General features: G+C 43.1%; 1 protein-coding gene and 1 long non-coding RNA gene across 7 annotated transcripts; one reads left to right on the forward strand and one right to left on the reverse strand.

Annotated features, from left to right (window-relative positions):
* Positions 1 to 1,655: 1,655 nt before the first annotated feature.
* Positions 1,656 to 26,611, reverse strand: LOC115110196 (zinc finger protein 646-like). Of its 6 annotated transcripts, XM_029635633.2 has the most exons (8): positions 26,370 to 26,611; positions 22,472 to 22,501; positions 14,641 to 17,424; positions 14,024 to 14,098; positions 12,713 to 13,831; positions 10,677 to 11,584; positions 5,608 to 5,994; positions 1,656 to 5,488 (listed from the first exon to the last, which is right to left on the reverse strand). In XM_029635633.2, the coding sequence occupies exons 3-8, from the start codon at positions 17,226 to 17,228 to the stop codon at positions 5,010 to 5,012; spliced, it is 5,556 nt and encodes a 1,851-aa protein (XP_029491493.2). In that variant the 5' UTR covers positions 17,229 to 17,424; positions 22,472 to 22,501; positions 26,370 to 26,611; the 3' UTR covers positions 1,656 to 5,009. The 6 variants fall into 6 exon arrangements, 5 of the variants coding, with proteins under 5 accessions (XP_029491493.2, XP_029491492.2, XP_029491494.2 ...); XM_029635632.2 differs by lacking the exon at positions 22,472 to 22,501; XM_029635634.2 differs by lacking the exons at positions 14,024 to 14,098; positions 22,472 to 22,501.
* Positions 5,342 to 7,380, forward strand: LOC135563596 (uncharacterized). The gene is made up of 2 exons (XR_010460401.1): positions 5,342 to 5,426; positions 5,588 to 7,380. It is a non-coding gene; the product is annotated as an uncharacterized LOC135563596 (long non-coding RNA).
* Positions 26,612 to 27,481: the final 870 nt, after the last annotated feature.

Raw genomic sequence — 27,481 nt, forward strand, 5'->3', positions numbered from 1 at the left:
TCACTCCTTACAATTTAGCATATTTTGACACCTCGTGAAACGAACAATATAAATGTAATCCAGCATTATTGTATTATGTCAATGGTTTTCCTTGAAAGGACCCACTGTCATCCAGTGTGTTTTTAAAGGTGGACTAGGCCATATTGAAGAAGCATCTCAGAGCAGCAGTGCGGATCTATGATCCGTCCCTGTCCATATATTATTCATTAATATCCAGTAGACTAAACTGATCCTATATCAGCACTCCTACTCAGACCCTTTGAACAAAGGGCTTTGAACAGCTGCTCAGCCATGCTGTGTGGGTTAGCTCTTCCAGCACAGTGCCCATCAGGTTCCCAGCCTCCCAAAAGGACCACTAGGAATCCATGACTCACGGTCCAGTCTACACATTATGACCTCATCATTAAGGCATGCAAGACATCCCCACTTTGATCACTCACCCTGGTGCAAATTCTATCCCCATCACCTCATCATGGCTACTTACCATTGAGGTTTTACGATTGTTTTGTACAGTACACGGCTGTTCATCTGTCCTCTGCTATGTGCTGATTCTAATTAGATAGTATGTTAAATGACACAGCACATATTTTAACATTTGAATGTACAATACTTTACACAAGGTTTCGGTGAAAGACTGACACAAAACCACAATGAAATTACCTGAATGGGGAATGTGGAGAAGTAGGAAATTCAAGATGGAGATAAAAGGAAATGCAAACAAAAAGGCCTGTTTTTGATTAACTAAACCATTCCCATCTGTGTCAGCCATACTAATCTAGCTCCACCAATCAACAAAGGAAAACGCAAAGAACCAATTTGAACATTTCTGAAAAAACACCTAAATAAATACAGTACTCCATTTTGTGCAGGGATTCAATAGTCTGTTACCTCAACATCCACATGCTGTACTCCCCCACTACCCCCTCATGGCTGCACATCCAGACTCTGTCTATGTCCCAAATGGCACCCTATTCCCTACACACTGGGCAAAATCTGGTTGAGTCAATGTTGTTTCCACATCATTGAATTCCCGTTAGTTGACAACTCAACCAAATGTCAATCAAAACTGGATGTTGAACTGATGTCCGTGCCCAGTGGGATGGACCCTCGTCGAAAGTAGTGCACTGTAGGGAGTAGGGTGCCATTTGGGAATATGTAGTGCCCCCCTCACTGCCCCCTCATGGCATCAACAGAACACCAGGGTCACAAGCCCCCAGACAGTGATGAATGGCTTCCTCTTACTGGACTCTCAGGACAGTCACAGTCCTTGGCCCCAGGGGGATTTGCCTTGATGCTAGACTCCTCTGCTCTCCCATGGTACATGGGGCTTAGGTCACATTCATCATTCCGATTGGGCATGGACATTGGGAAACGGAAGTGGGATTAACTGCAGACCACTCAGGTAAACTGTCTGAGAGAGCACAAATGAACAAAGCCTTATTGATCATGATGCTGAATATATTTGTTATTTTTTCTATGACAGGCCTTCCTGACTGAGGGGAATGCACTGTCATAGAAAAGAGCCCCCAAAACAGACCTACTTTAACAGTTCATGATTAATAGCAATGAAATACTGTAGGAGTCTAATATTCCTGGAAATATTGAAGAAACCTTCAAAGAAATTGTGACTGTTAAAAACTTAAATACATACAAAGTGTGAGGAGCTGAAGGACAATTGTGATTCACAACACATTTTCCCAGCTTTTATTTTCAGTACTCCGCATTAGGGGTTATAATATGGACAAGTTTTGTTAAGAAATGTATAATCAAAACATAGTTTATAAAAGTGTATAGTAAACATTACATATATACTAAAAAAAGTAAGAACTTTAAATTAAAACTTGTTAAAAGCAATTATTTCTAAACTAGCTGTAATGAAGGTTCAAGTGTCCATTTTGTATACTATTTTCAGGTATAACTAAAATATACAGTTGTCCTCTGGTCTAGTTTTATCACATTACTCCTAAATCAATGCAGTGACTTTATATTTCACTTACTAGCAGTACTCCCAGTAAAATACGTTCACACAGAGCTTTGAATAGTTGAATATAACACAATTGTATATGGAAATACTAGCTAATGAATGAATACACAAAGGTTACAATAAAAGAGTAACAATCTTGACATAATAAATGCACTAAACTTTTACAAAGTTATCTGTTTGTGTTTTTGTGTGTGTGTGAAACAGAAGTGTCCAGTCTGAGTTGAGGGAAGACAGACACATCACTCAAAAGGCAAACATGTCAGCAATAATCCTTAATCTTCCTTAAACTTCATACTGCAATCAAAACACACATAGCAGCTCCCTGTTTATTGTACAAGGGAAACTTAAGGAAGTACAGTCAATTTAAAGTGTCAAAGAGTCCTTCATCCTTGAATCCATGTCAATTATACATACCGTTGAAGTGGGAAGTTTACATACACCTTAGCCAAATACATTTAAACTCAGTTTTTCACAATTCCTGACATTTAATCCAGGAAAAAATTCCCTGTTTTAGGTCAGTTAGGATCCCCACTTTATTTTAAGAATGTAAATTGTGAGAATAATAGTAGAGAGAATTATTTAATTCAGCTTTTATTTATTTCATCACATTCCCAGTGGGTCAGAAGTTAGTATTTGGTAGCATTGCCTTTCAATTGTTTAACTCGGGTCAAACCTTTCGGGTAGCCTTCCACAAGCTTCCCATAATAAATTGGGTGAATTTTGGCCCATTCCTCCTGACAGAGCTGGTGTAACGGAGTCAGGTTTGTAGGCGTCCTTGCTCGCACACACTTTTTCAGTTCTACCCACAAATGTTCTATAGGATTGAGGTCAGAGCTTTGTGATGGCCACTCCAAAACCTTGACTTTGTTGTCCTTAAGACATTTTGCCACAACTTTGGAAGTATGCTTGGGGTCATTGTCCATTTGGAAGACCCATTCACGACCAAGCTTTAACTTCCTGACTGATGTCTTGAGATGTTGCTTCAATATATCCACATAATTTTCCATGCTCATGATGTTATCTATTTTGTGAAGCACCCCCACAACATGATGCTACCACCCCCATGCTTCACGGTTGGGATGGTGTTCTTCGGCTTGCAAGCCTCCCCCTTTTTCCTCCAAACATAATGATGGTCATTATGGCCAAACAGTTCTATTTTTGTTTCATCAGACCAGAGGACATTTCTCCAATAAGTACGATCTTTGTCCCTATATGCAGTTGCAAACCATAGTCTGGATTTTTTTATGGCGGTTTTGGAGCAATGGCTTCTTCCTTGCCGATGTCGATATAGGACTCGTTTTACTGTAGATATAGATACTTTTGTACCTGTTTCCTCCAGCATCTTCACAAGGTTCTTTGCTGTTGTTCTGGGATTGATTTGCACTTTTTGCATCAAAGTACATTCATCTCTAGGAGACAACGCGTCTCCTTTCTGAGCAATATGACGGCTGTGTGGTCCCATGGTGTTTATACCTGCATACTATTGTTTGTACAGATGAACGTGGCGTTTGGAAATTGCTCCCAAAGGATGAACCAGACTTGCGGAGGTCTACAAAAAAAAATTCTGAGGTCTTGGCTGATTTTTTTAGATTTTCCCATGATGTCAAGCAAAGAGGCACTGAGTTTGGTAGGCCTTGAAATACATCCACAGGTACACCTCCAATTGGCTCAAATGATTTCAACTATCAGAAGCTTCTAAAGCCATGACACAATTTTTGGGAATTTTCCAAGCTGTCTAAAGGCACAGTCAACTTAGTGTATGTAAACCTCTGACCCACTGGAATTATGATATAGTGAATTATAAGTGAAATAATCTGTCTGTAAAAAATTGTTGGAAAAATGACTTATGTCATGCACAAAGTATATGTCCTAACCGACTGGGCCAAAACTATAGTTTGTTAACAAGAAATGTGTGGAGTGGTTGAAAAACGAGTTTTAATGACTCCAACCTAAGTGTATGTAAACTTTTAGACTTCAACTGTACATGATGAAGTAAGTGTAAGGACAAGGGGTGGTTACAACACGTCTCCTAAACGGAGAGATCCTAAAGCATACTATAATGATTTATAAAAGCCATACCGTGAATAATACAGTCAGATGTATAATTATGATACATGTTAAAACCAAATGCAGGCACCGGCCAAACAATATACATTTCTTTATGTTTTATCCATGTTTTTTTAAATCATCTATACGCGCTTGCTGGCTAGGAGCCGTGTTTAAAATATTGGGGCCAAGAGCCATTTTGAAATAATGGGAGGAATACAGAAATGTTATGTCAGACAGTAGCAACCCATTAAGAGCATTGTCGTCATCTGCAGAATAATACAAGTTTGAAGCTCATCTTCGTGCTGCCAGAAACACACGAGCTAGAAAACGATTAGAGCCTCACAAGAGAGCAATACACCCTCAGGTCAGTTCTATATTCTATATTACAGGTCAGTTCTATATACTATATTACAGGTCAGTTCTATATGACTACATTCACCATGAAAACTCAATCTTTACAATGTAAAATGTCAAAGTACATCTCAACTCTTCAATCCAACATATTGCGCGCATATATGTTTAAAATCCACGAGTTACTCTTCAATATCTTTCATACTGTACGACACAACAAAAGCCGCAAGCAAAGGCTTCACTGCAGATTAACAGGTGAGATGTTATGATGTGCAGCAGTCAAAAAGGAACAATCCCAAAACCTTAATATTGACTTTTTTTTATACCAGTAATCCTGGTGTACCATTGCAGGCAGAAGGGTTGTTGTACACTAGCAAAGGCCAATGAGTGAATGCAGTAAAGCACAGCTAACTGATTGGATGGGTGAAGATTTTGCAACCTGTATCCTAACCAGTGTAGATAGTGTCCATGTCAAGTCCACTTTTTCCCCTTGTCTGGGGTCGCATTGCCTTGTGCGTCTAAACCACATAAACCTGCTCTATCACAGTCTATAACAAAGGGGGGGATGGTGGTGAATGAGAAGGAGGGTGAAGAAGAGTTTTGGCACCTCCAGAACCTTGGCATTTCAATGCTTCCCCTTTCCCCACCCCCACCCATACTTTGTATAGATATGGGTCTGAGGCAGAGCCAAGAGGGTGGCACTGGTAGCAGCCACAGACACATTGGTGCGCACAGGTCGTGCTGAGCTGCCCCAATGCAACTTCATGTGGTGACGCAGGTTGGAATTGCTGGAGAAGCGCTTGTCGCACTGCTGGCAGGAGAAGGGTTTCTCCTTGGTGTGGATGCGCCGGTGGATTATGAGCTGGGTGGACACACGGAAGGACTTTCCGCACTCCGGGCACTCGTAGCGCTTGGTCTCCGTATGGATGCGCCGGTGGTTCTTGAGGGCGTTCAGATTGTGAAACTCCTTTTGACAGGAGGTGCAGAAATAAACGCCTGTCTTGTGGATGGTCTTGTGGTTGAGGAGGGAGCTAGCGTGACGGTAAGCACGGCCACACTGGTCACAGACGTGCGATTTGGCCTCCACACCAATTACCGATTTACCTGAAAATGTAAACGTTGAACTTGTATTAAACCACACCTCCAGAAACCTTTGCTTTTCAATGTATATCACAGCGGCACTTTCCCTTCCCCCACCTATAGAAATGGGCTTGAGCGCATACCCAGGAAACTGGAAGGAGCTGAGCCGCTCCAGTGCAACTTCATGTGGTGGCGTAGGTTGGACTTGCTGGAGAAGCGTTTGGCGCATTGCTGGCAGGAGAAGGGCTTCTCCTGGGTGTGAATGCGCTGGTGGACGATGAGTTGGCTAGGAGCACGAAAGGCCTTTCCACAATCTGAGCACCGGTGGCGTTTGACCTCAGTGTGGATGCGCCGATGGGTCTTGAGAGCCATCAGGTTGGAGAACTCCTTCTGACAAGAGCTGCAGAAATAGGCACCTGTCTTGTGGACGTTCTTGTGGTTCTGGAGGGATCCGGCATGGCGGTAACCACGGCCGCACTGGTCACAGACATGCAACTTGGGTGGTCTCCCTGCGCCAATTGGTGGATGACCTGAAAATGTAAAATGTAGGAATTGTGTCATGCCATAATTCTAATATTTCGTTTGTATAAACATTCATGCTGGCTTCACATGCACGGGGAAAATGGGGAAACTGGGAAGTCATAAGCCCGACATGGTTGTGTTGAAGTTGGAACAATTCTTAATGAAGTAAGCTAGCTTGCTTAACATCAACAATATGGTCAGACTAGCTACATTATACATAATGATAAGGTTGTAATTATCAAAAACATATTTGTTGTCAAAGGTAAAAGGTCAGTGGTGAAACGTCACAACTTGGGTAACAAAAATGTCTCTGTACTTGTAATTTAGACTTGGACAGTCCTTCAAGTGAAATTTCCCACTGGGAACTAATGTGAAAGCTGCATTAGAAACAGCTTCATCAATAATTCTTCAACAATTAAAGGTGCATTCCGTAACATTTCCACATGCACATAGATCTTAATATATCGGTAGTAATAAATTAATACTATTAATTGAGAGAAAAACAAAAAGAACTGTCCGAGTGGCACGTCATGGCTACCCTCAGTTTATACAAAATGCAGCGTCTTCTTGATTCAATATTGGTTGTACTTTTCAGAAGTTGAAAGCCCAACAATATTGCATCGACAAAATAATATTTTGGACTTATGTCATACTCTTCAAAATCAGAGAGGGAGTCAAAAATATCACTGAAATGTTACAGATAGCACCTTTAACAATAAATGGTTTTTCGGGCAATTCACCTGAGCCTTTTCAATATATAATCAAACCATTGGGCAAATTGGCCTTCCCTACACTGATGGCGTACTGAGCTTTGAGTCAAACGGTGAGGCTACATGTGTTGTAAATGTCATTCCCCCACTGTACACTGCAGGCATAAGGGTTTTTTATGCATTTCCACTAGCAACCAGTATTTCATTTGGTCGTTTACAAAGCCTTATAACTGTACCTTTGAATTTGGTGGAAGAATCTGATGTCTCAATTTGGGAACAAATGTATAGCTACAGTTAATTATATTCAACACGGGTGGATCTTTATTAAGCACAAACTATCATGCATATATAAAAGACGAAATGTACATGAAAACAAAACAAACATGGAACAGGTCAGAGTTACATGCGTACGATTACGGGCGAGAGATGTGCATCTTCAATATCTGGGCTAGTTTCATATTCATGGTGACAAATACACAAACATTGGGAGACAGCAATATTGCAATGTTGATTCTACAACCCGTAGGACAATTTACTCAAAAACCAAATTAAATAGTTTTCTCCCAATACTTGAGCGTTCCTTAATCAACCCAGACAAAAATATTTTATTCCGTTAATTTGAGCAGCCACTTGTTAGATTAGCATATTAATCTAAGAGTTTATAGGACGCAATTGAACAAAATTGGACATCCAAAAACACACTTCACCACCACGCAGACACTCCATCCAACGTGTATAGTGACCACACTCTTGAACAACATGTAATAGAAATGCACTGTGGTTGCTAGACGTTGGCATCAGCTCAACAGATTCCATATGGACACTGTGTGTTAGCGTGCTAAGCTAACTAGCGGCAAATATGCACACTCAGACTTGACTGGGTTGATAAAAAAAAATTTTTTTAAACCCTACGTGGAAAAATGAGGTTGGTCTAAACATCGGCTAAGTGGAAAAACTAAAGAAAGGAGTTTGAGGATATTCTTCTTCCCAAGGATGAAAGAACTCTAAACCCATTTGGTTGATTATAAAATAAGGTATATTTTCAACAACCACATTGTAAACTCAATATTATTGTGATTATGTGTTGCATAAAACAAACAAATATTCTAGCATCAAGATAATGGAATGCATTCAAAGATTGTACCTTAAAGATTACATAAAGGTACATTAGTGTCCATTTTCTTTTTTAATTGTTTGGACTAACATGAGCAAATGACTGAAAATGACAAGAGGTCAAATCCTCTTGGGCTGTGTTTATACAGGGAGCCTTATGCCAATCTTTTTCTCCACTAATTGCCATTTTATCTAATATAGATCAGCTCTGAATAAGATCTGATGTGAAAAGATCTGTGATTGGTCAAAATAACATTTAGTGGAAAAAATATCAGCAATGGGCTCTGTGTACACAGCCTAGGTGTATGATGAGGGCACCAGCCTTTCTAAAGGCAACAAGGTAAATAAACATGATCAAACTTCATCCGCAGTCTACATCATTTGCATAAAGATCTGCAATTGTGTACCCCCCTTCCTTACATATCATCAAACAGGTCAATTATTTGGCCCCTCTACTAGACACATTTTAATTTGACCAATTTACTGAAGTGAAAATGTTCAAGCCAGGTCTTTAACAAGGTCGAGTTAACCCAGGTTGATTTCACCTTCACAGGTTAAAAATGGCCTGTGTGAAAACAAGTTAATTATTAAAACACTTAACACTTTCAAAAGTACATTAAAAGCGTGGAGTTAAAGGACAATTGATTCACCACAATGTTCTTCACTTGTTTTCCAGCTATTTATTTTCAGTACTCAGCATTAGGGGTTATAATATGGACAGGTTTTGTTAAGAAATGAATTATGAAAACATAGTTTATAAAAGTGTGTAGTAGGCATTACATGTATGAAACAAAAAGTTAGAACTGAATATTATTCATTATAGTTGTTCAAACCAAATCCTTTCTAATCTAACCGTAATGATGGTTGGAAGTGTCCACTTTATACCAATTCTGGAGAAAACGCAAGAGTTCAATTAAAATATAGTTAGTTGTCCTGTGGTCTAGTTAGCACATTGCTCTTAAAAATCACTTCACTGTCACTTTATATTTCACTTACTAGCACCAGCGCTCCCAGTAAAAGGTGTTCACACAGAGCTTTGAATAGTCAAAACGCAATTAAATAAAAGAAATACTAATAAATACAAGGGTTACGATTAAGGTGTAACAAAAACTTAAGAGAATGATGACTGAACGCACAAACAATTCACAAAGTCATCCCTTTTGAGTGTGAGCTTTCTGTGAAACAAAAGGAAGTCCAGTCTGACTTGAGGGGAGACGGTCACAACATCACTTCAGAAATAATTCCTTAATCTTTGTACTGCAATCAAAAACACACATTATACAAGTTCCCCGTTTATTGTACAAGGGACTTTTTTTTTTTTTTTAAACCATAACAAATTGAGACAACATGGAGGAGTACTGTAACAAGTGTTCTTTGGGAGTCCTTCATACTTGACTCCATGTCAATTATACATACAGGATGAATAGTCAGGGGTAAGTGTAAGGAAAGGGGGTGGTTACAACACAGCTCCTAAACAGAGATCCTAAGACTAGCGTTTTCCATTACAAGTGTTAATATAAATAAATGCATTCTACAATGATCTGTTTTATAAAAGTCGAACTGTAAATAATACAGTCAGAAGTACGATTACGATACAGGATAAAACCAAATGCCGGCATGGGCCTAACAATATACATTTTCTTAACTTTTTTTCCTTCTTTTTTTTTTTAAAACCACAACTTATTGTCTATACATGTTTACTAGTTAGGCGCAGTGTTTAAAATATGGGTGCCCAGAAACATTTTTTTTTTTTATATTAGGAGGAATACACAAATGTGATGCCAGAAAGAAGCAACCGATAAAGAGCATTGCTGTCATCTGCAGAATAATAAGGTTTGAAGCTCATCTTCGTGCTGCAAGAAACACACAAGTTAGAAAACGATTAGAACCTCACAAGAGAGCAATACACCCTGAGGTCAGTTCTATATTACAGAAATGTGACATCTCCATCCACTGCATTAATTCACCATTAAAACTACATTTTTACAATGCCAAAGTACATCTCCACTCTTGGTTCCAACATATTGCTCACCTCAGAGATACTGTTTGAAATAAAAAATGTCTTACTGTTTAAGATGTTTTGTAGAACAGGACAAAGGCCGCATGCAAAGGCTTTATCCAAAATCAACAGATATGGAATGGGATGTCATGATGTGCAACGCATTCAAACTGCAAAGATGCCACAAAGAAAACCTTAACATTGGTCAAATTCATCAATGTGGTTGACTTGGTGAGCGTCACGCCACACTCTTGGCATGGCATAAGGATGTTCTTCCTAATGTGCCAGGTTTGCTGTAACTTTGACACTGGGGCTTAACTGTCAATAAAACACAGAGAAATCTACAATCATCTACTGTGCAACATGCAACAGGGGCTATGACAACAGTATATCATTAAGGTTTCTAAACGGGCCGAACAGAGAAGTCTAGCACACATCCTACACTGAGTGAGCAGTAATCCTTGTGTACCATTACAGGCGAATGGGTTCTTGTCCCCTAGCAAAGGCCATCGAGTGAATGCAAGAAAGAGTAGCCATGCTGGTTGGGATGAAGCGGATGGGAGAAGCTTTTGCCACCAGACTGTCTTAACCAGTGTAGATGTCATCCATGCCAAGTCAGTCCTCTCCCCCTCCACCCTCCCTGGTCTCAGGTTGCATGCAGGGCCTGGGTCTCTAAAACACATCATCTGCTCTGTGAAAATCTACAGATATAAACCTCACACTATACAACAAGAGCGAGATGGTGGTGAATGAGAAGGAAGGGGACTAAGAGTTTTGGCACCTCTAAAACCTTGGCATTTCAATGCATCTCACACTAGCACCCCCCCACCCCCCACCCATACTTATAGAAATGGGCCTGAGGGCATACCCAAGAAGCTGGCAGCGCCCATGGCCATGGTGGGGGGCGCTGAGCTGCTCCAGTGCACCTTCTGATGGTGGCGCAGGTTGGACTTGCTGGAGAAGCGCTTGTCGCATTGCTGGCAGGAAAAGGGCTTTTCCTTGGTGTGGATGCGCCTGTGGCAGATGAGCTGGGTGGACACACGGAAGGACTTTCCGCAGTCGGGGCACTGGAAACGTTTGGGCTCAGTGTGAATACGCCGGTGGTTCTTGAGGGACATCAGGTTGGGAAACTCCTTCTGACAGGAGTTACAGAAGTAGGCACCTGTTTTGTGACTGTTTTTGTGGTTGAGGAGGGAGCTGGCGTGGAGGTAGCCGCGGCCGCACTGGTTGCAGACGTGCGACTTGGTCCCCGTCGCCCCACGGCTCCTGCTGCCACTGGGGCCTTGGAAGGACAGGGAGTTAATTTTGGGTAGTCCATTGGGGACCAGTCCTTGGGCCTGCAACAGCGTGAGATCCAGACCGGAGTCCCAGTTAAGGCCTGAGCTCCCGCCCCCGGATGTTCCCCCAGAGGCTCCCCCAGCCCTGGCCTGTTTCTGCTGGGGGGGCCTGGGGGCTTGGCCGTGGGAGATCTCCTGGTGGAGCCGGAAGCTGGCCTGGCTGGGGAAGCTGCGCTGGCAGGGGCCACAAGTTAGCTCCCTCTCCTTTAGGTGGACGCGACGGTGGCTGTTGAGCTGGGAGGAGACACGGAAAGCCTTGCCGCATTCTGGGCAGCGGTGACGCCGAATCTCTGAATGGATGCGCCGGTGGTTCTTGAGGGCCAGGAGGTTGGAATAGGTCTTGAGGCACACAGCACAGTGGTAAATGCCGACGGTGTGGGTGTTTTTGTGGTTGAGGAGGGAGCTGGCATGGGCGTAGGAGCGGCCACACTGGTCACATCTGTGGAGAGAGAATAGAAGAAGAAGAAATTAGTAACTGCTTGCGGTCCATTTTTTACTAATCTAACAAAACTAATTGGCTGGTTACCACTTTTCCATTAGATAAAACGTATATATCTCAAAATAATTTGTACAGGTATATGATCTGGAATCCGGCTTAAAGCTTTGGAGATGACTAAGTGGTTTACCATGTCCTGCAAGAAGAAATAGTCAATTTATACACATAGTAAAAAAGGGGACACATTTCGGTGGAAACAAGGGGGGATATGGATCGTCATTAAATTAGTTTTCAATTATTTGATTGAGAGTCTTAGAAGGTATGTGTGGCTCCCTGCACTGCACATTTGGATACAACAATTCCATCCCACTTTCAAAGTTATTGAAATGATTCTGACTTTCTTATTGGCCGCAACTGTGGTGAAATATGGTGGCTTAGTGCAGGTTGCCCCACCCCCATAAAATAACTAAATGACAACAAAGCATGTGCAGTGCAGCAAGCTCCAAATACTTACTGTGGATCTAAGGGTAGACCTATGCTCTTTATCAATGTAGTCTTTACTGTAATATCAGCAACAACAAAAAAACAAACATACAAGAACCTTTTCACTTCTATGGTCTTTTACCATTTTAACCAGCTTTTGTGCCTTGACTTTGTCAAACAAAGAAACCCACTAAACTAGGTTTACACTACCAACAACCTAAAAATGTACAATGTACCTATTAAAAGAGACAGGGAAGGCACAAAGGAGCACTACAATTCATAACAAGTACAAGGAACACACAAATCATAAATCTTACTTATTATACTATGTCAGCTAGTTTGAATTGATATCAATTAATGGCAGTATTCTTTGTAAAAGCAGAACATAAAACATCCAACTGAACAATCAAATCAAGTCTGATTCATAGTAGCCTAGGAAACGAATGTATATCTAACTGAAAGCAAACAGGGTGACTTATCTGGTCTCCACTAATCAATCTGTCCAAACTTCAGAAATATCCGAATTCCGGTGCACGTATGGTCCCAAGGAAGCCGGATTGGAGATCATATACCTGTAATAGACATGTAGAAACCTATGATCTTCACTATTTTCACTTCAAGAATCACAAACAACAGACGAAAACTCACGTGTACCGGCACTCTTCTCCCCCTGTCGTGCTTGCAGTGGCCATCCTCCTGCCCTCCTTGCCTACCTGGTTCTCCCCACAGCGGTGCCTCGCCAGGCCTGACCTCCCCTGGAAGCTCTTCCCGCAGCTGGTGCAGCCAAAGCGTGTGTGGCCCTCCTCATGGACCTTCTGGTGATTGCGGAGGAATCTGGCTAGCCGGAATGCTTTCCCACAGTGGTGGCAGATGTGCCTCTTCTTCTGCGTGTGAATGCGCATGTGGTTGCGCAGGGCCATGTAGTTGGAGTACGGCTTGTCGCAGTAGGTGCAAGTAAAGGTGCCCGTCTTGTGTGTGTGCTTGTGGTTCAGCAAGCTGCTGGCATGTTTGTAAGAGCAGTTGCAGATGTCACAGCTGTAGGGGCGTTCATCTGGCACAAGGTCAGCCCCATCGATGCTGAGGCTTGAGCTGTTGAGGGAGGCAGAGGACGAAGGGAGCTGCTGAGCAGGGCAGTCATGTGCAGCCAGCTGGTCTGCAGTAGCGAAACCCTCACAGCACCCATCACACTCGTAATCCATTTGAGCAACAGCACCTGCAGCCCCCTTGCAGAGCTGTGCAGAGTGGTGGGTGGTAAGCTGCTTTTGGGTACGGAATCCTTTGCCGCACTCCTGGCAAGTGTGCTTCTTGAGGGCAAAATGTAGACGCAGATGGTTTTTCATGGCCAGGCGGTTCGGGTAAGTGGAGTTGCAGACATTGCAGTGATACTCGCCAATTTTGTGAAGATTCTTGTGATTAGCCAAGCTACCTGCATGACGATAGCTCCGTCCACACTCATCACAGGCGAAGGGTCGTCGTCCCCCTTCTTGTAGATCAAAATTCTGAGCCCTTGAAGTGCCAGCCTCTGAGTAGGGTTGCTTGAAGCCTTGTTGTTGTTGTCCATACTTGACTTCCCCCATGCCAGGGTTCTGAGATTTGGACGATTCTCCTCTCATGGCCTGCATGCCAGAGGGTCCTCCTTGATACCTTCCATTGCCTAGTTTTGCGAGCTGGGCGTGAGCCTTTGCTCGGTGTTCTTCATGGAGCCGAAGGTGGTTTTCCAGCTGCTTCTGGATCTTGAAGGCCTTCCCACACTCCTCACACTTGTGCCTGCAAAGAAAATGTAGGACCAAATTAAAGATGAGTTAGGAATTGGTAAGCACTCCTTTTCCCTATTCCACGATCTGCCCGCCACTTAACTCGCTCCTAACATCATGAGTGGACAAGCCTACTGGCTGAATGGGCAGCCAGTAGCTACGTTTAGTAATGATGATAAAAGCACATTTGGGGAAAGTTATTTACCATTCAAGTAAAGCCATCGTTTCGGAATCGGGTGCCACTTGGGGACCGCTTCTCCCTGTGCCAGCGGCAGCCTTGCTGTAGCAAGCCAATAAAGGGAAATCACCAGTCAGAAATACATTTTACGTTTAGAATGGATTAAAAAATGTCATGGCCTGGCCATTTCTTGGGTTCCTAGGGGTTGCTTAAGGGGAGTTTTGTTTTTAAATTAGCTTTACAGATTGGACTGTAGCACAGAGTAGACTCTTACATTAAAATTACAATGTTGTTAGTTTTTCAGCTGTGCCGCTGTACAGTGAGGGAAAAGCGGTGTGTTTTCTACAACAAATCGAATGCCTATTTTTTTTACATCAATGCGGAGGCCCTTCAACAGGCAAATTGATTATTATTACTCATCTAGTATTATTACAATGAAAAATACCACATCTCATTATTTCAGAGAAAATAAAAACCAATCTATGGAAGAGATACTGTACAATCCAGATTTTAGTGTAAACTGTCCTATTGATGTCAACTGGAAATTTGGACCGAATTCAGCTATGCAAACAGATCTTATGTTATTAATACGCCCACAAAGACAAACCAGTCTCAATGGGGAAAAGCATCAAACAAAAACTTACCTTTTTAAATCAAAGTGGGTCCTCTGGTGGTTCTTGAGGGCCAGCAGGTTGTAGTAGCGCTTCTGGCAGACAAGGCATCTGAAGACTCCGGTCTTGTGAGATTTCTTGTGGTTGAGCAGGGAGCAAGGGTGCCTGTAGCCCCTTCCACACTGGTCACATTTGTGGGGTCGATCCTCCGAATCTGGCATCTGTTGTCTACGGTCCTGTCCTCCCATATCACGACTGCCCCCAGGTCCTCCAACTCCGCCGCCACCAACTCCGTCTCCGCCAGTCATCCCTTTAGCGCCATTCAATCCTTCTTTGCTCAGCACTCCTCCTCTTCCCTTTCCAGGACACAGGTGAGTAATCAGGTGATGGCGATCAGCAAAGAACATGCCACAGTCAACGCAAATGTGATTCCTCCCATCACCATCCATTTTGCCATTAGTATTGGCGGGATCGGCCCCCATGCTCTGCGCTGCTGCATCTGACCTTTGTGGCCCGTGAATCAGTTGGTGGTTTAACAGGTCTTGCTTTCTGGAGAAGCTCTGGCCACAGGTGCTGCAGATAATCCTCCAGTCTGCCTCACCGTTAGGAGAAAGTGCCGAAGTCCCAGGCCCTGTGGGATTGTTAGCATGGCTGCGCAGATGGCTCCTCAGAGCTCTGAGGCTGGCATAATGGTTTCCACACACTGAGCACTGGTACACTTCACCATCATCTTCATCTTCTTTATTCATCCTTTTCCCCCCTCCTTGGGCATGGGACTGAGAACCATACTGAGAGCGCTGTCCATTGCTCTCTTTCACATTTCCTCCACCTGAAGGGAGCGCAGCGCCTCCAGGACTGTTGTAGCCACTCATGTTTCCCATGAATCCATTGGACATCCCCTGGTTCTGTCGCCGTTGGGGGCACATGTGAGACTTGATGCCAGAGATGTCTCCATACATTTCTCCACAGTCAGTGCACATGTGTCTATCAGCCTGGCGGTGGTTCTGGGGAAGAGGGGAGTGCCCAGAGTTGCTCTGGGCAAGGGAGCCATCAAATCGATCATGGAACTCCAGTGAATCCAAACCACTGCTGTGTCCACCATCAGGTACAAAGTGAGCAGCGTCACCAAGATTTCCAGGGAGGGAGATAGGGGTGGTTGCGCCGCTCCCCTCCTGCACATAACTATTCTGAGAGTCAAGTGTCAGGGGTTCAGAGGAGAGCCAGTCGCCTTCAGTGTTGAGGGATGATTGGTTGGATGTTCTTCCCTTATGGCTGCGGAGGTGGCTATGCAAGGCTGCCAAATGCGGATACTGCTTGCAGCAGATGGTACACTGGTAGAGGCCAGTCTGGTGGGAGCGCTTGTGGTTGACCAGGCTTCCAGCATGGCGGTAGCTTTTCCCACAATCCTGACACTTGAAACGACGTTCGCCATCATCAGAAGAAGATTGCACTCTCTCTCCAGATGGTGATGGGTTAGAGTTAGAGCCAATCCCATCAGTGTTCAGGATACCATCCTGACCATGGGAGCCTGGGTGGGGGTCATGGGTCAGGTAATGAACTTTGAGGCTCTCCAGATCAGGATGCCCAGCCCCACAGTATGCACAAGTGTAAATGGGATTATTAACAGGAGGTCCAAGCATTGGGTCAAAGGGGCCACGTTTATCATTTGGCAAAGGAGGAAGCGGCAGAGGGTCACCCAGGGCAGGTGTGTATGCTGGAGAGCGGACAGTGCTGAGATTGTGCGCCATTATCCCAGGGAAACTACGGGAAAGACCCAGTGAAGAGGAGGCTGCATTATGCAACAGGATGTGCTCCTGGAAGTCACTCTTGTTGGGCAAAGCTACCTGGCACAGGTGGCAGAAGCAGTTAGCTGCATCATCGGTTTGGGGAGCAGACGAACGCTGATCAGTCACAGAGTCATGTATGTTGTTAACCATCGATGCTCCAGGAGTCTTAAACTTTGAGTGGGTTCGCTCATGACCATTGAGAGCAGCCAGGTTGTTGAACTGCTTGTAACAGACGGTGCACTTGAACGCCCCTTCCTGATGACATTTCTTGTGATTAACCAGGCTCCCATGGTGGCGGTAGGTCCTATCACACTGATCGCATTTGAATGGACGATCCCAGGCATCATCGGTTACAGGTGACTTCTTATGATCATCTGGGTCATGTGACATCACACCATGACCCATTCCACTGTTGTTCAGGTGACTGCGGGCAAAGCCATCAGAGAGGTCCTGTGCAAGACCATAGTTCCTCTCATCATGTCCGTCTTCAGCGCCATCGTCACCGCCGTCTTCCTCTGCCTGGGCACTGCTTGGGGATAGGGTGTGGATGCGGAGGTGGTTCTTCAGAGCCACAGCATTGGGCAGGGTTCTGGTGCAGACTGGGCACTGAAAGGAACCCACTTCATGGGATTTCTTATGGTTGGCCAGGCTGCCAGCATGCTTATAGATGCGGCCACATTGCTCACACTCAAACCTGCCATTTTCTTCTTGCTGGTAGTGAGCCTTCATGTGTTCTAATAGACTAGGGGTACTGGGGCAAACCATATCACACTCTTTACAGGGGAAACCCTTGACACGGCTCATATCATGCATTGCCATAGTAGGCGTATACATTTAAGGAAGGGGTATTCAAATCTCAAGATAATAAACAAAGTAGACAAGGGTAAAATAGAGTCTTAGCTCTTGGACTCTGTGGCGTCAGCCATTTTCTTCCCAGAGCTGAAGAAAGTCTTCTCTTTCAGCCATTCAATACCACCCCGTCAGGGCAGCACCGGAAGGATCTGGACACGGAGCAGGCACTGGAAGAGCACTGTTGAAATTGGAAAAACAAAAGGAGGCATTAAATCATTTCGAAGAGACTCAAACCAGAAACGATTATACATACTGAACATCTAGCCATTTGCACTGTCAACGTGGAAAGGTTATCTATTCTATACTAAAAGAAATATGACAAAGAACACCTTCATTGGAATAATAATGGTCTGGAAAAAGCAAACCAGTTGAAAATCCACCGCATCAGTCATTCAGACCAATAAAATGTTTCCAACATTGAAACTCTACCTATCAAGGGTGCTGGGCAGGGTAAATCAAGCATACCTACATGTAAGAGCAGGAACACACACAGGATTGTTTACCTTATGCCAGCCGAGAGTAATTTACACTTCTGAACAGAGTGTCGGCAGTAAATCTCACAGCAAAGACCTTGAAGTCATCAGTCACAAATCCTTAAAATACTACAAACCAGAAGAAGGCAGTAGCGTTGTTTGGCAACGCATGTCTGTGTGTTTGGCTTAGTTTATGGTCTAGATTCCAACGTTAGCTAGCTAGCAAGCTGATGTTGCTATTTTGTAGAATGGCCAGTATCAACTAGAGAACTACCTAACAAGATGATGAAGAAACAATTCAATTCACTCTACATAATCCCAGTGCCAGCACATAGCCAGATGTTTAGCACAACATAACTAGCTAGCTAAAGACACTGCATTAGCGCGGCAGCTAACACAGGAAGCCGTTTCATGGAAACTAATCCATTGTGATTTAATTAGAACATCAATACTAGCTATAGTGGTTAGCTAGCTTGGAGGAAGTATTTAGTGTTGTGTGCATTGCGTATGTGCACTTAGCTAGCTACCATCCCATAACCTAATTGCATATGAAGTGTCACTGGCTTATCCGTGGATAGAGAGAAAATGCCATTTTTGTCACTCTTGTTGGCTCCTCCACGTGAGGCATTGTGCTCTCTGATTGGCTCAAAGCCAAGTGAAATTTTATTGGTCACATACACGTGTTTAGCTGATGTAATTGCGGGTGTAGTGAAACACTTGTGCTTCTAGTTCCAACAGTGCAGAAATAACTAACCATTTGACAACATATACCCAATACACACAAATCTAAGTAAAGGAATGGAATTAAGAATATATAAATATATGGATGAGCAATGTCAGAGCGGCACAGACTAAGATACAGTAGAATAGTATAGAATACAGTATATTCATAGGAGATGAGTAATGCAAGATATGTAAACATTATTAAAGTGACAATATTAAAGTGACTAGTGTTTAATTTATTAAAGTGGCCAATGATTTGTGTGTATAGGCAGCAGCCTCTGTGTTAGTGATGGCTATTTAACAGTCTGATGACCTTAAGATAGAAGTTATTTTCAGTCTCTCGGTCCCAGCTTTGATGCACCTGTACTGACCTCACCTTCTGGATGATAGCGGGGTGAACAGGCAGTGGCTCTGGTGGTTGTTGTCCTTGATGATAATTTTGGCCTTCCAGTGACATGCTGTAGGTGTCCTCCCCAAGGTGATGCTTCGTGCAGACTGCACCACCCTCTGGAGACCCAAGGTTGTGTGTGGTGCAGTTGCCATACCAGGCGGTGATAACCCCCGACAGGATGCTCTCAATTGTGCATCTGTAAAAGTTTGAAGGTTTAAGGTGACGAGCCACATTTCTTCAGCCTCCTGAGGTTGAAGAGGCGCTGTTGCGCCTTCACCACACTGTCTCTGTGGGTGGACCATTTCAGTTTGTCCGTGAAGTGTACGCCGAGGAACTTAACGTCCCACCTTCTCCAGTGCTGTCCTGTCGATGTGACCGGGGGAGCTCCCTCTGCGTTTTCCTGAAGTCCACGAGCATCTCCTTTGTTTTGTTGAAGTTGAGTGAGAGGTTATTTTCCTGGCACCACTCCCAGAGCCCTCACCTCCTCCCTGTAGGCTGTCTCGTCATTGTTGGTAATCAAGCCTGCTACTGTTTGTCTGCAAATTTGATGATTGAATTGGATACGTGCTTGGCCATGCAGTCATGGGTAAAGAGGGAGTACAGGAGGGAGCTGAGCACACACCTTTGTGGGGCCCCAGTGTTGAGGATCAGTGAAGTGGAGGTGTTGTTTCCTACCTTCAACACCTGGGGGCGTCCAGTCAAGAAGTTCAGGACCCTATTGCACCGGGCAGGGTTGAGACCCAGGGCCTCAAGCTTATTGATGAGCTTGGAGGGTACAATGGTGTTGAATGCTTAAATTCTTAAATAGGTATTCATTCCTCTTGTCCAGATGAGATAGGGCAGTGTGCAGTGCGATGGCGATTGCATCGTCTGTTGACTTATTGGGCGGTAAGCAAATTGAAGTGGGTCTAGGGTGACAGGTAAGGTAGAGGTGATGTGATCCTTGGCTAGTCTCTCAAAGCACTTCATGATGACAGAAGTGAGTGCTACAGGGCGATAGTCATTTAGTTCAGTTAGCTTTGCATTCTTGGGTACAGGAACAATGGTGGCCATCTTGAAGCATGTGGGGAAAGCAGATTGGGACAGGGAGAGATTGAATATGTCCGTAAACTGACCAGCCAGCTGGTATGCGCATCTCTGATGACGCGGCTAGAGATGCCGTCTGGGCCGGCAGCCTTGCAAGGGTTAACAAGTTTACATTTACATTTAAGTCATTTAGCAGACGCTCTTATCCAGAGCGACTTACAAATTGGTGCTTTCACCTTATGACATCCAGTGGAACAGCCACTTTACAATAGTGCATCTAGGTCTTTTAAGGGGGTGAGAAGGATTACTTTATCCTATCCTAGGTATTCCCTAAAGAGGTGGGGTTTCAGGTGTCTCCGGAAGGTGGTGATTGACTCCGCTGTCCTGGCGTCGTGAGGGAGTTTGTTCCGCCATTGGGGGGCCAGAGCAGCGAACAGTTTTGACTGGGCTGAGCGGGAACTGTACTTTCTCAGTGGTAGGGAGGCGAGCAGGCCAGAGGTGGATGAACACAGTGCCCTTGTTTGGGTGTAGGGTCTGATCAGAGCCTGGAGGTACTGAGGTGCCGTTCCCCTCACAGCTCCGTAGGCAAGCACCATGGTCTTGTAGCTGTCTTACGTTGGGCCACGGAGAGCCCACAGTCCTTGGTAGTGGGCCGCGCCGGTGGCACCGTGTTATCCTCAAAGCGTGCAAAAAACGTGTTTAGCTTGTCTGGAAGCAAGACGTCGGCTGGTTTTCCTTTTGTAGTCGGTGATTATCTATAGACCCTGCCACATACAGTACGTCTGAGCCATTAAATTACGACTCATTTTGTCTCTATACTGACGTTTTGCCTGTTTGATTGCCTTGCAGAGGGAAAAGACTATTCAGCTTTTATTCTGCCATATTCCCAGTCACCTTGCCATGGTTAAATGCAGTGGTTCGCACTTTCAGTTTTGTGCGAATGTTGTCATCCATCCACGGTTTCTGGTTAGGGTAGGTTTTAAAAGTTTTTGGCCACTGACGAGCACTGCGATTCTACAAGTAGAAACGGCATGCCCATCGCTACCAGGTCGGCACGCAGCAGGTACCGCTTTTGTTCTAGCAAGAGAAGGAACGGCCTCCCACTGTGATAAGTGCTTATACCAATCAAATCCTCAGATCTCCAGAAGTGCATTGGGCGAAGGGTTTAAGGTTCAATTTGGGATTGGGCCAACCCCTAGCGCCAAATCCCCTAGACCAGTGGTACTCAACTCTGACCATACGACAGGGTTTTCCAAACTCGGTCCTCTGGACCCCAAGGGGTGCACGTTTTGGTTTTTGCCCGAGCACTACAGAGCTGATTCAAATAATCAACTAATCATCAAGCTTTGATAATTTTAAATCAGCTGTGTAGTGGTAGGGCAAAACCAAAACGTACTTCCTTGGGTGCCCTAGGACAGAGTTTGGGAAATGCTGCCCTACAGGGTCTGGGTAGAGGTCGACCGATTATGATTTTTCAACGCCGATATCGATTATTGGGAGGACCAAAAAAGCAGATACCGATTAATCGGACGATTTTAAAAATAAATTAATTTAAATTTAAAAATTGTATTTGTAATAATGACAATTACAACAATACTGAATTAACACTTATTTTAACTTAACATAATACATCAATAACATCTATTTAGCCTCAAGTAAATAATGAAACATGTTCAATTTGGTTTAAATAATGCAAGAACAACGTGTTGGAGAAGAACGTAAAGTGCAATATGTGCTATGTAAGAAAACTAACGTTTCAGTTCCTTGCTCAGAACATGAGAACATATGAAAGCTGGTGGTTCCTTTAACACGAATCTTCAATATTCCCAGGTAAGTTTTAGGTTGTGGTTATAGGACTATTTCCCTCTATACCATTTGTATTTCATTAACCTTTGACTATTGGATGTTCTTGTAGGCACTTTAGTATTGCCAGTGTAACAGTATAGCTTCCATCCCTCTCCTCGCTCCTCCCTGGGCTCGAACTAGCAACACATCGAAGCAGCGTTACCCATGCAGAGCAAGGAAAACAACCACCAAGGTTGAAACACTGAACACTGAAGTTTGAAACACTATTAGCGCGCGCTAACTAGCCAGCCATTTCACTTCGGTTACACCAACCTCATCTCGGAAGTTGATAGGTTTGAAGTCATAAACAGCGCAATGCTTGACGCACAACGAAGAGCTGCTGGCAAAACGCACAAAAGTGCAGTTTGAATTCATGTTTATGTAACGGATGTGAAACGGCTAGCTTAGTTAGCGGTGCGCGCTAAATAGCGTTTCAATCGGTGACGTCACTTGCTCTGAGACCTTGAAGTTGTGGTTCCCCTTGCTCTGCAAGGGCCGTGGCTTTTGTGGAGCGATGAGTAACGATGCTTCGTGGGTGACTGTTGTTGATGTGTGCAGAGGGTCCCTGGTTCGCGCCCGGGTATGGGCGAGGGGACGGTCTAAAGTTCTACTGTTACATTTACGCACCTGCTTCTGCCTACCACCGCTCAGTCAGATTATATGCAACACAGGACACGCTAGATAATATCTAGTAATATCATCAACCAACTAGTGATTATGATTGATAGTTTTTTATAAGATAAGTTTAATGCTAGCTAGCAACTTACCTTGGCTTACTGCATTTGCGTAACAGGCTCCTTGTGGAGTGCAACGAGAGAGAGAGACAGGTCGTTATTGCATTGGACTAGTTAACTGTAAGGTTGCCAGATAGATTTTCACCTTGTCAGCTCGGGGGATTCAGTCTTTCTGCCCCTGAACGAGGCAGTTAACCTCCCCGTTCCTAGGCCGTCATTGAAAATAAGAATGTGTTCTTAACTGACTTGCCTAGTTAAATAAAGAGTAAATAAAGGTGTAAAAAAATTAGATAATAAAATAAAATCATCTGCAAATCGGCGCCCAAAAATACAGATTTCCGATTGTTATGAAAACCTGAAATCGGCCCTAATTAAATCGGCCATTCCGATTAAATCGGTCGACCTCTAGTCTGGAGGCTGCTGGTACTTAATTCTAATCCCTGATTAGAGGGGAACATGAAGACAATTCAGTGGAACTGGCTTTGAAGGTCCAAAGCTTAGTTTGAGTGCCCTAGACCCTGCTTTTTAAAATTATTTCCCTCTAATCAGGGACTGATTTAGACATGGTACACCATGTGGGTGCAATTAATTATCAGGTCGAACAGAAAACCAGCAGTAGTCCTGACCTTAGGAGGGTAAAACGTTTATCTCTCTGCCCTAGATACTTGGAGATCTAAGAGGCAATATGGTAAAAGCTTTAGACTTGGTGGAATTTTGACATATTTCCTCCACCTAATCCTCTCAGATCACCACAAGTGTCTAGGTCAGGGGTCGAAAACAGGTGGCCCGCGGGCCAAAAATCCTCCCACAAGTTAATTTTTGGGGTGCTAAATTGTGGTCAATTTGCATTTAAAATTATTATGATCCGCCCCCCCGACAATCAGCTCCGCCAAAAACACTCCCGCTGACTCTAGTTGCCTACCCCCGGTAAGAAGAACAGGCGAAGCGAGGCTCCACTCCTGTCGATTTGTCCACGAGAATACAGCAATAAGCAGACCAAGTGGGGAGCTTATTTGATCAAATTGAAGTTTCATAAAGTTTAGGTTGTTAGGAATTTAGTGATAAGTGAATGAAATTGTATAGTTGTTTGTTTTGAACACGCGTAGCTGCCCTCTCATTGGCTAGAATGTTCCCACCTGATCTTGCCAACAACTCCCACTGTTAGGGCAGACACAAATTAAAAGATTTTTACCTACACAGCCCTGAAAGGCTGGTCTAGAGCCCATCCACATCAGATGAACTGCCATTGGTCTATTATGCTCAGATCACATTGTGACATGTTGTGGGCCAAAAGTTCCATCCCACCTGAACAGGCTGAAATTCCAGGATTTTTTAAAAACAGCTCTTACACAAAAGGGGCGTTATCATAATTTTCACAATTTCAGTGTGTTATTTTGACCTTTATGAAAACGTGAGATAAAAAAAACTAATTTTGAACTGCACTGCCCTTTTAACATTCAACACGTGTGCTTTATTGTGGGGTGAAAAGAAACATGATATCAGTTCACAACCTCTTTGGACACCATAAAGGTTACTTTGGAGTCATTACAACTGTGAATATGCATCGACAAACTTAAAAAATATATGTTGTCTTACATTTATAGAATTCAATGCTTTATGTTTTGCCAATGTTTGATGAATAGGACATTTGTTCAAATTAGTCTATAGTTTATTTGTACATATGATTTATCATCTACTGACAGTTGTCAGTGTGGATTCAAAGTTTTACTGATTATATTTAGGCATATGTGCTAACTAAGGACTTGTGTTGTGAGAACTTTTAGACATGGCTTTTGTTTTATTGGATGTGGCACGTTTGCAGCTTGTATTCGCTTCCGCCAGGCTGACCAATGTGTCGTGTGCCAAGTTCTTCCTGAAGGATCTTGGGAACCACACCTATAGTTTGCACATTTACAGCACAAAAGACAATACAAAGGTTTGTGGAATGCCTAATTTCACATTGTGAAAAAGCTATGTAAGTTCTGTGATAATTCATCCAAATTTGAGATGTTGGACTAAAATATAAGCTAATGCAAGATTGATATTACAGTTGTACACACAATTCTCATTTATTTTTTAAATGGGTCAAATGCAACATTGGTCTTTTTCAGTAACATAGGCCTAGTATTGACATAGGCCTACCAGTATTTGGTCCTGCAGTCAAGTGACCTCAACACCTCAACAGAATACACTTTATACCCTGCATGGGTTAGTCTTACAGCTCTCCTGTGAAAGTGAAAGCCCCATAACCTCTGGGATGGTACCCTGACCCAGGGCTCTGACGACAGGCCATCTGGATGTGCTAGGCTCATCGAGCCAATCAAGATCTGTGTAGCAAAATACCAGATGGGTAGCACTTTGTCTACAGTTTAGGTTGTCTGTCATCTGTTGTTTACACTTTGAAGCATATTCATTGCTGAGCTGAGCCCAGGTTGGAATAAAGGCATATGTCTATTCAAATGATAAACAAAACAAATCACAATGGGCACATGGTGTAAAACGTGATCTGATTTAAATCTCTGGCCTACAGAAGCCATAGTTTCTGTTCTCTTTGGGGAGGAAAATGTAATGTGAATGTGCCCACTTCAGCTCGAGTGGCCATTATCAAACGTGGTGTGAATGATGCAAGTAGCATAATTATTAAAACGTAAGAACGGGGAGGTAAAGCATAAACAACTTTGGAATACTGACCACTGACTAATTCCCATTTACAACTAAATGCAAACAAAAAATTACAATGTCTAAGAATTGTCAAATACAATTATGTAACTAGTTCGCCTAGAAAACAAGGTAAACTCATTTGATAGCAGAAGAAACTATTTTAAACAGCGAAATCACAACCATCTTTACATTTAACGCGCAAATAGTTGTACATACACCGTTTGCTTTTGCTAATATCTTTACATTTACTTTGTGTGACTCGATGTTTACACGTGCATTGTTTTGGTTGAGAGCTCGGACGACTTGGGTCTGGAGCTACATTTTAACAAATACAATGGTTTTCTTTCATATTAAGGCCCATGAAACTGTAATTCGAAATAATTTTCATAACGTATCATCTGATTTTGTGGTGGGCGGCGATTCTAACGCGATCCGTGACCTTGGCTTGAATTTTCTACTGAGTTCACACAGCGTAATATTTTCAGGACAAAAGCAGGGCATCTTTACCACGGATCCGCGAGACATTCCGTGCTCTTTTCCATCGGACGACTCCCCAAATTAGGCGACGTCAAGGCCGGAGGACCGAGAAAGCATAAACTATGACATTTTGCTCATAAATGCATAGTTAACTGAAACAACTAATTATTAAAATGTTTAAATATAATGCGAATTCGCTTTACACAAAAATCTAAGAGAACGACTAAATTTCCATCAAATTGCTTTCTAAGAAGCTATTTGCAACTAGCTAGCCGCGTTTTAGCTAAATTAGCTGTGCAAACATTAGCCTTTTAGCTAGGTCAAGTTGTGAAAATAGATTACTTCGGATCATATACATGCATATTAAATGTTATTCTAATACAAGTGTAGCTAAATGTGAGACATTACTTCACCTTAAGGAGCAATTGACCTGGCAAACTAATGTAATAATCTGCAACGACCCGACAAACTAGCTAGCGCGGCCGCCTAGCTAAGTACCCCCCACGATGCTAAAATAAATACAAGGAAAACGGAAGTCGTTAACTCTACATTTTGCAAGCTCAAATAAATATAAGATGCACATTCTGCATACATGTATGTATATTCCCTTGTTATCTGCACAGAACATATTATTTCAATTAATGCCTTAGCAAGCCAAATAACCGTGGCACGCAAAAGGTTAGCTTGCTGGCTAACGTGCGCTAGCCTATAACCAACAAAGATCTCGACAAATACACTCTGGCCCATTGATGGAAAACATATATTTTTTATACGTTTTACGCACTCGACTTACCCGTTTAATGACGTTCTTTGGACCAGAGCGAATGATGCCGAATCTGAAAAACGCAGCATTTGCGTTCTCATTTAGGAGACTTGTTATTTTTTCAGATCAACAACCGACTTTGGTTCTTCGGTCATTTTTTTTCTCCACGGATTCAACATACTTCCTGCTAGCTAGCGGTGTGAAGCGGAGACATACGTACTTTTGCGCGTCATCATGCGCAGAATAACATTATAGTCTGCATCAAACACCTATATATTTTTAAAACAGATTACTTTTTTTGCATGCTGTACTGTATTTTGCTCTCCAGAAACTGTAACTTGTCCATTTTGCTGATGCGCGCTCAATCATGTTGTTAATCCAAATCAGACAAACATCCACAGTTGGTGCAGGCGCTGCTCATAATAGATTCCCGTGAAAACAGCCTTTGCTTCGTGGATCATGAAGGAAATGACATTCCGAGGTCACTATGTCTGTCTATGGTATTGTAAATTACTGTCATTGTTTCTTTCATGGTTTGGGAGTGATAGTTTAATACTCCAAAATGATTTAGTTTATTAGATTGCAACACGAAATGACATTCTGAGGTCACTATGTCTGTCTATGGTATTGTACATTACAGTCATTGTTTCTTTCATGGTTTGGGAGTGATAGTATAATACTCCAAAATGATTTAGTTTATTAGATTGCAACACTTGATAACCTATAGTTGATTTTCTCAGGGTGTCCAATGTGCTTCACTGTGTTCTAATCTGTTTTCTATTAGCCTATTCCCAATTTAGTTTGAAGTGATCCACATGCAAAAATATTGCTTGTGAAATAGAAATCAAGTGTATCAGTTGACAATTTCACAGCCATCGGATACATTTTTATGCCATTGTGTTTGTGAATCTATTAGTATTTCCAAGGCATATATGTTTCTTGGCACGCAGATGTAACCTTCCTAACCGTCATTCAAAGCTATTGCAATCATTTATGATAGTTCAATAAGTGACATTTCTATTTGATCCATGAGATTTCTGTTTTTGCTTTGAAAATGTATAGTTACCTAGGAGCCTGGAGGTAGTCACCTAACCCTGATTATAGGACACTGCATTTTAGTAAAATATTTATCATTTGTTTTA

This window comes from Oncorhynchus nerka, linkage group LG21 (assembly GCF_034236695.1).
Source record: "Oncorhynchus nerka isolate Pitt River linkage group LG21, Oner_Uvic_2.0, whole genome shotgun sequence".
In the NCBI taxonomy this organism is placed as follows: Eukaryota; Metazoa; Chordata; class Actinopteri; order Salmoniformes; family Salmonidae; genus Oncorhynchus; species Oncorhynchus nerka.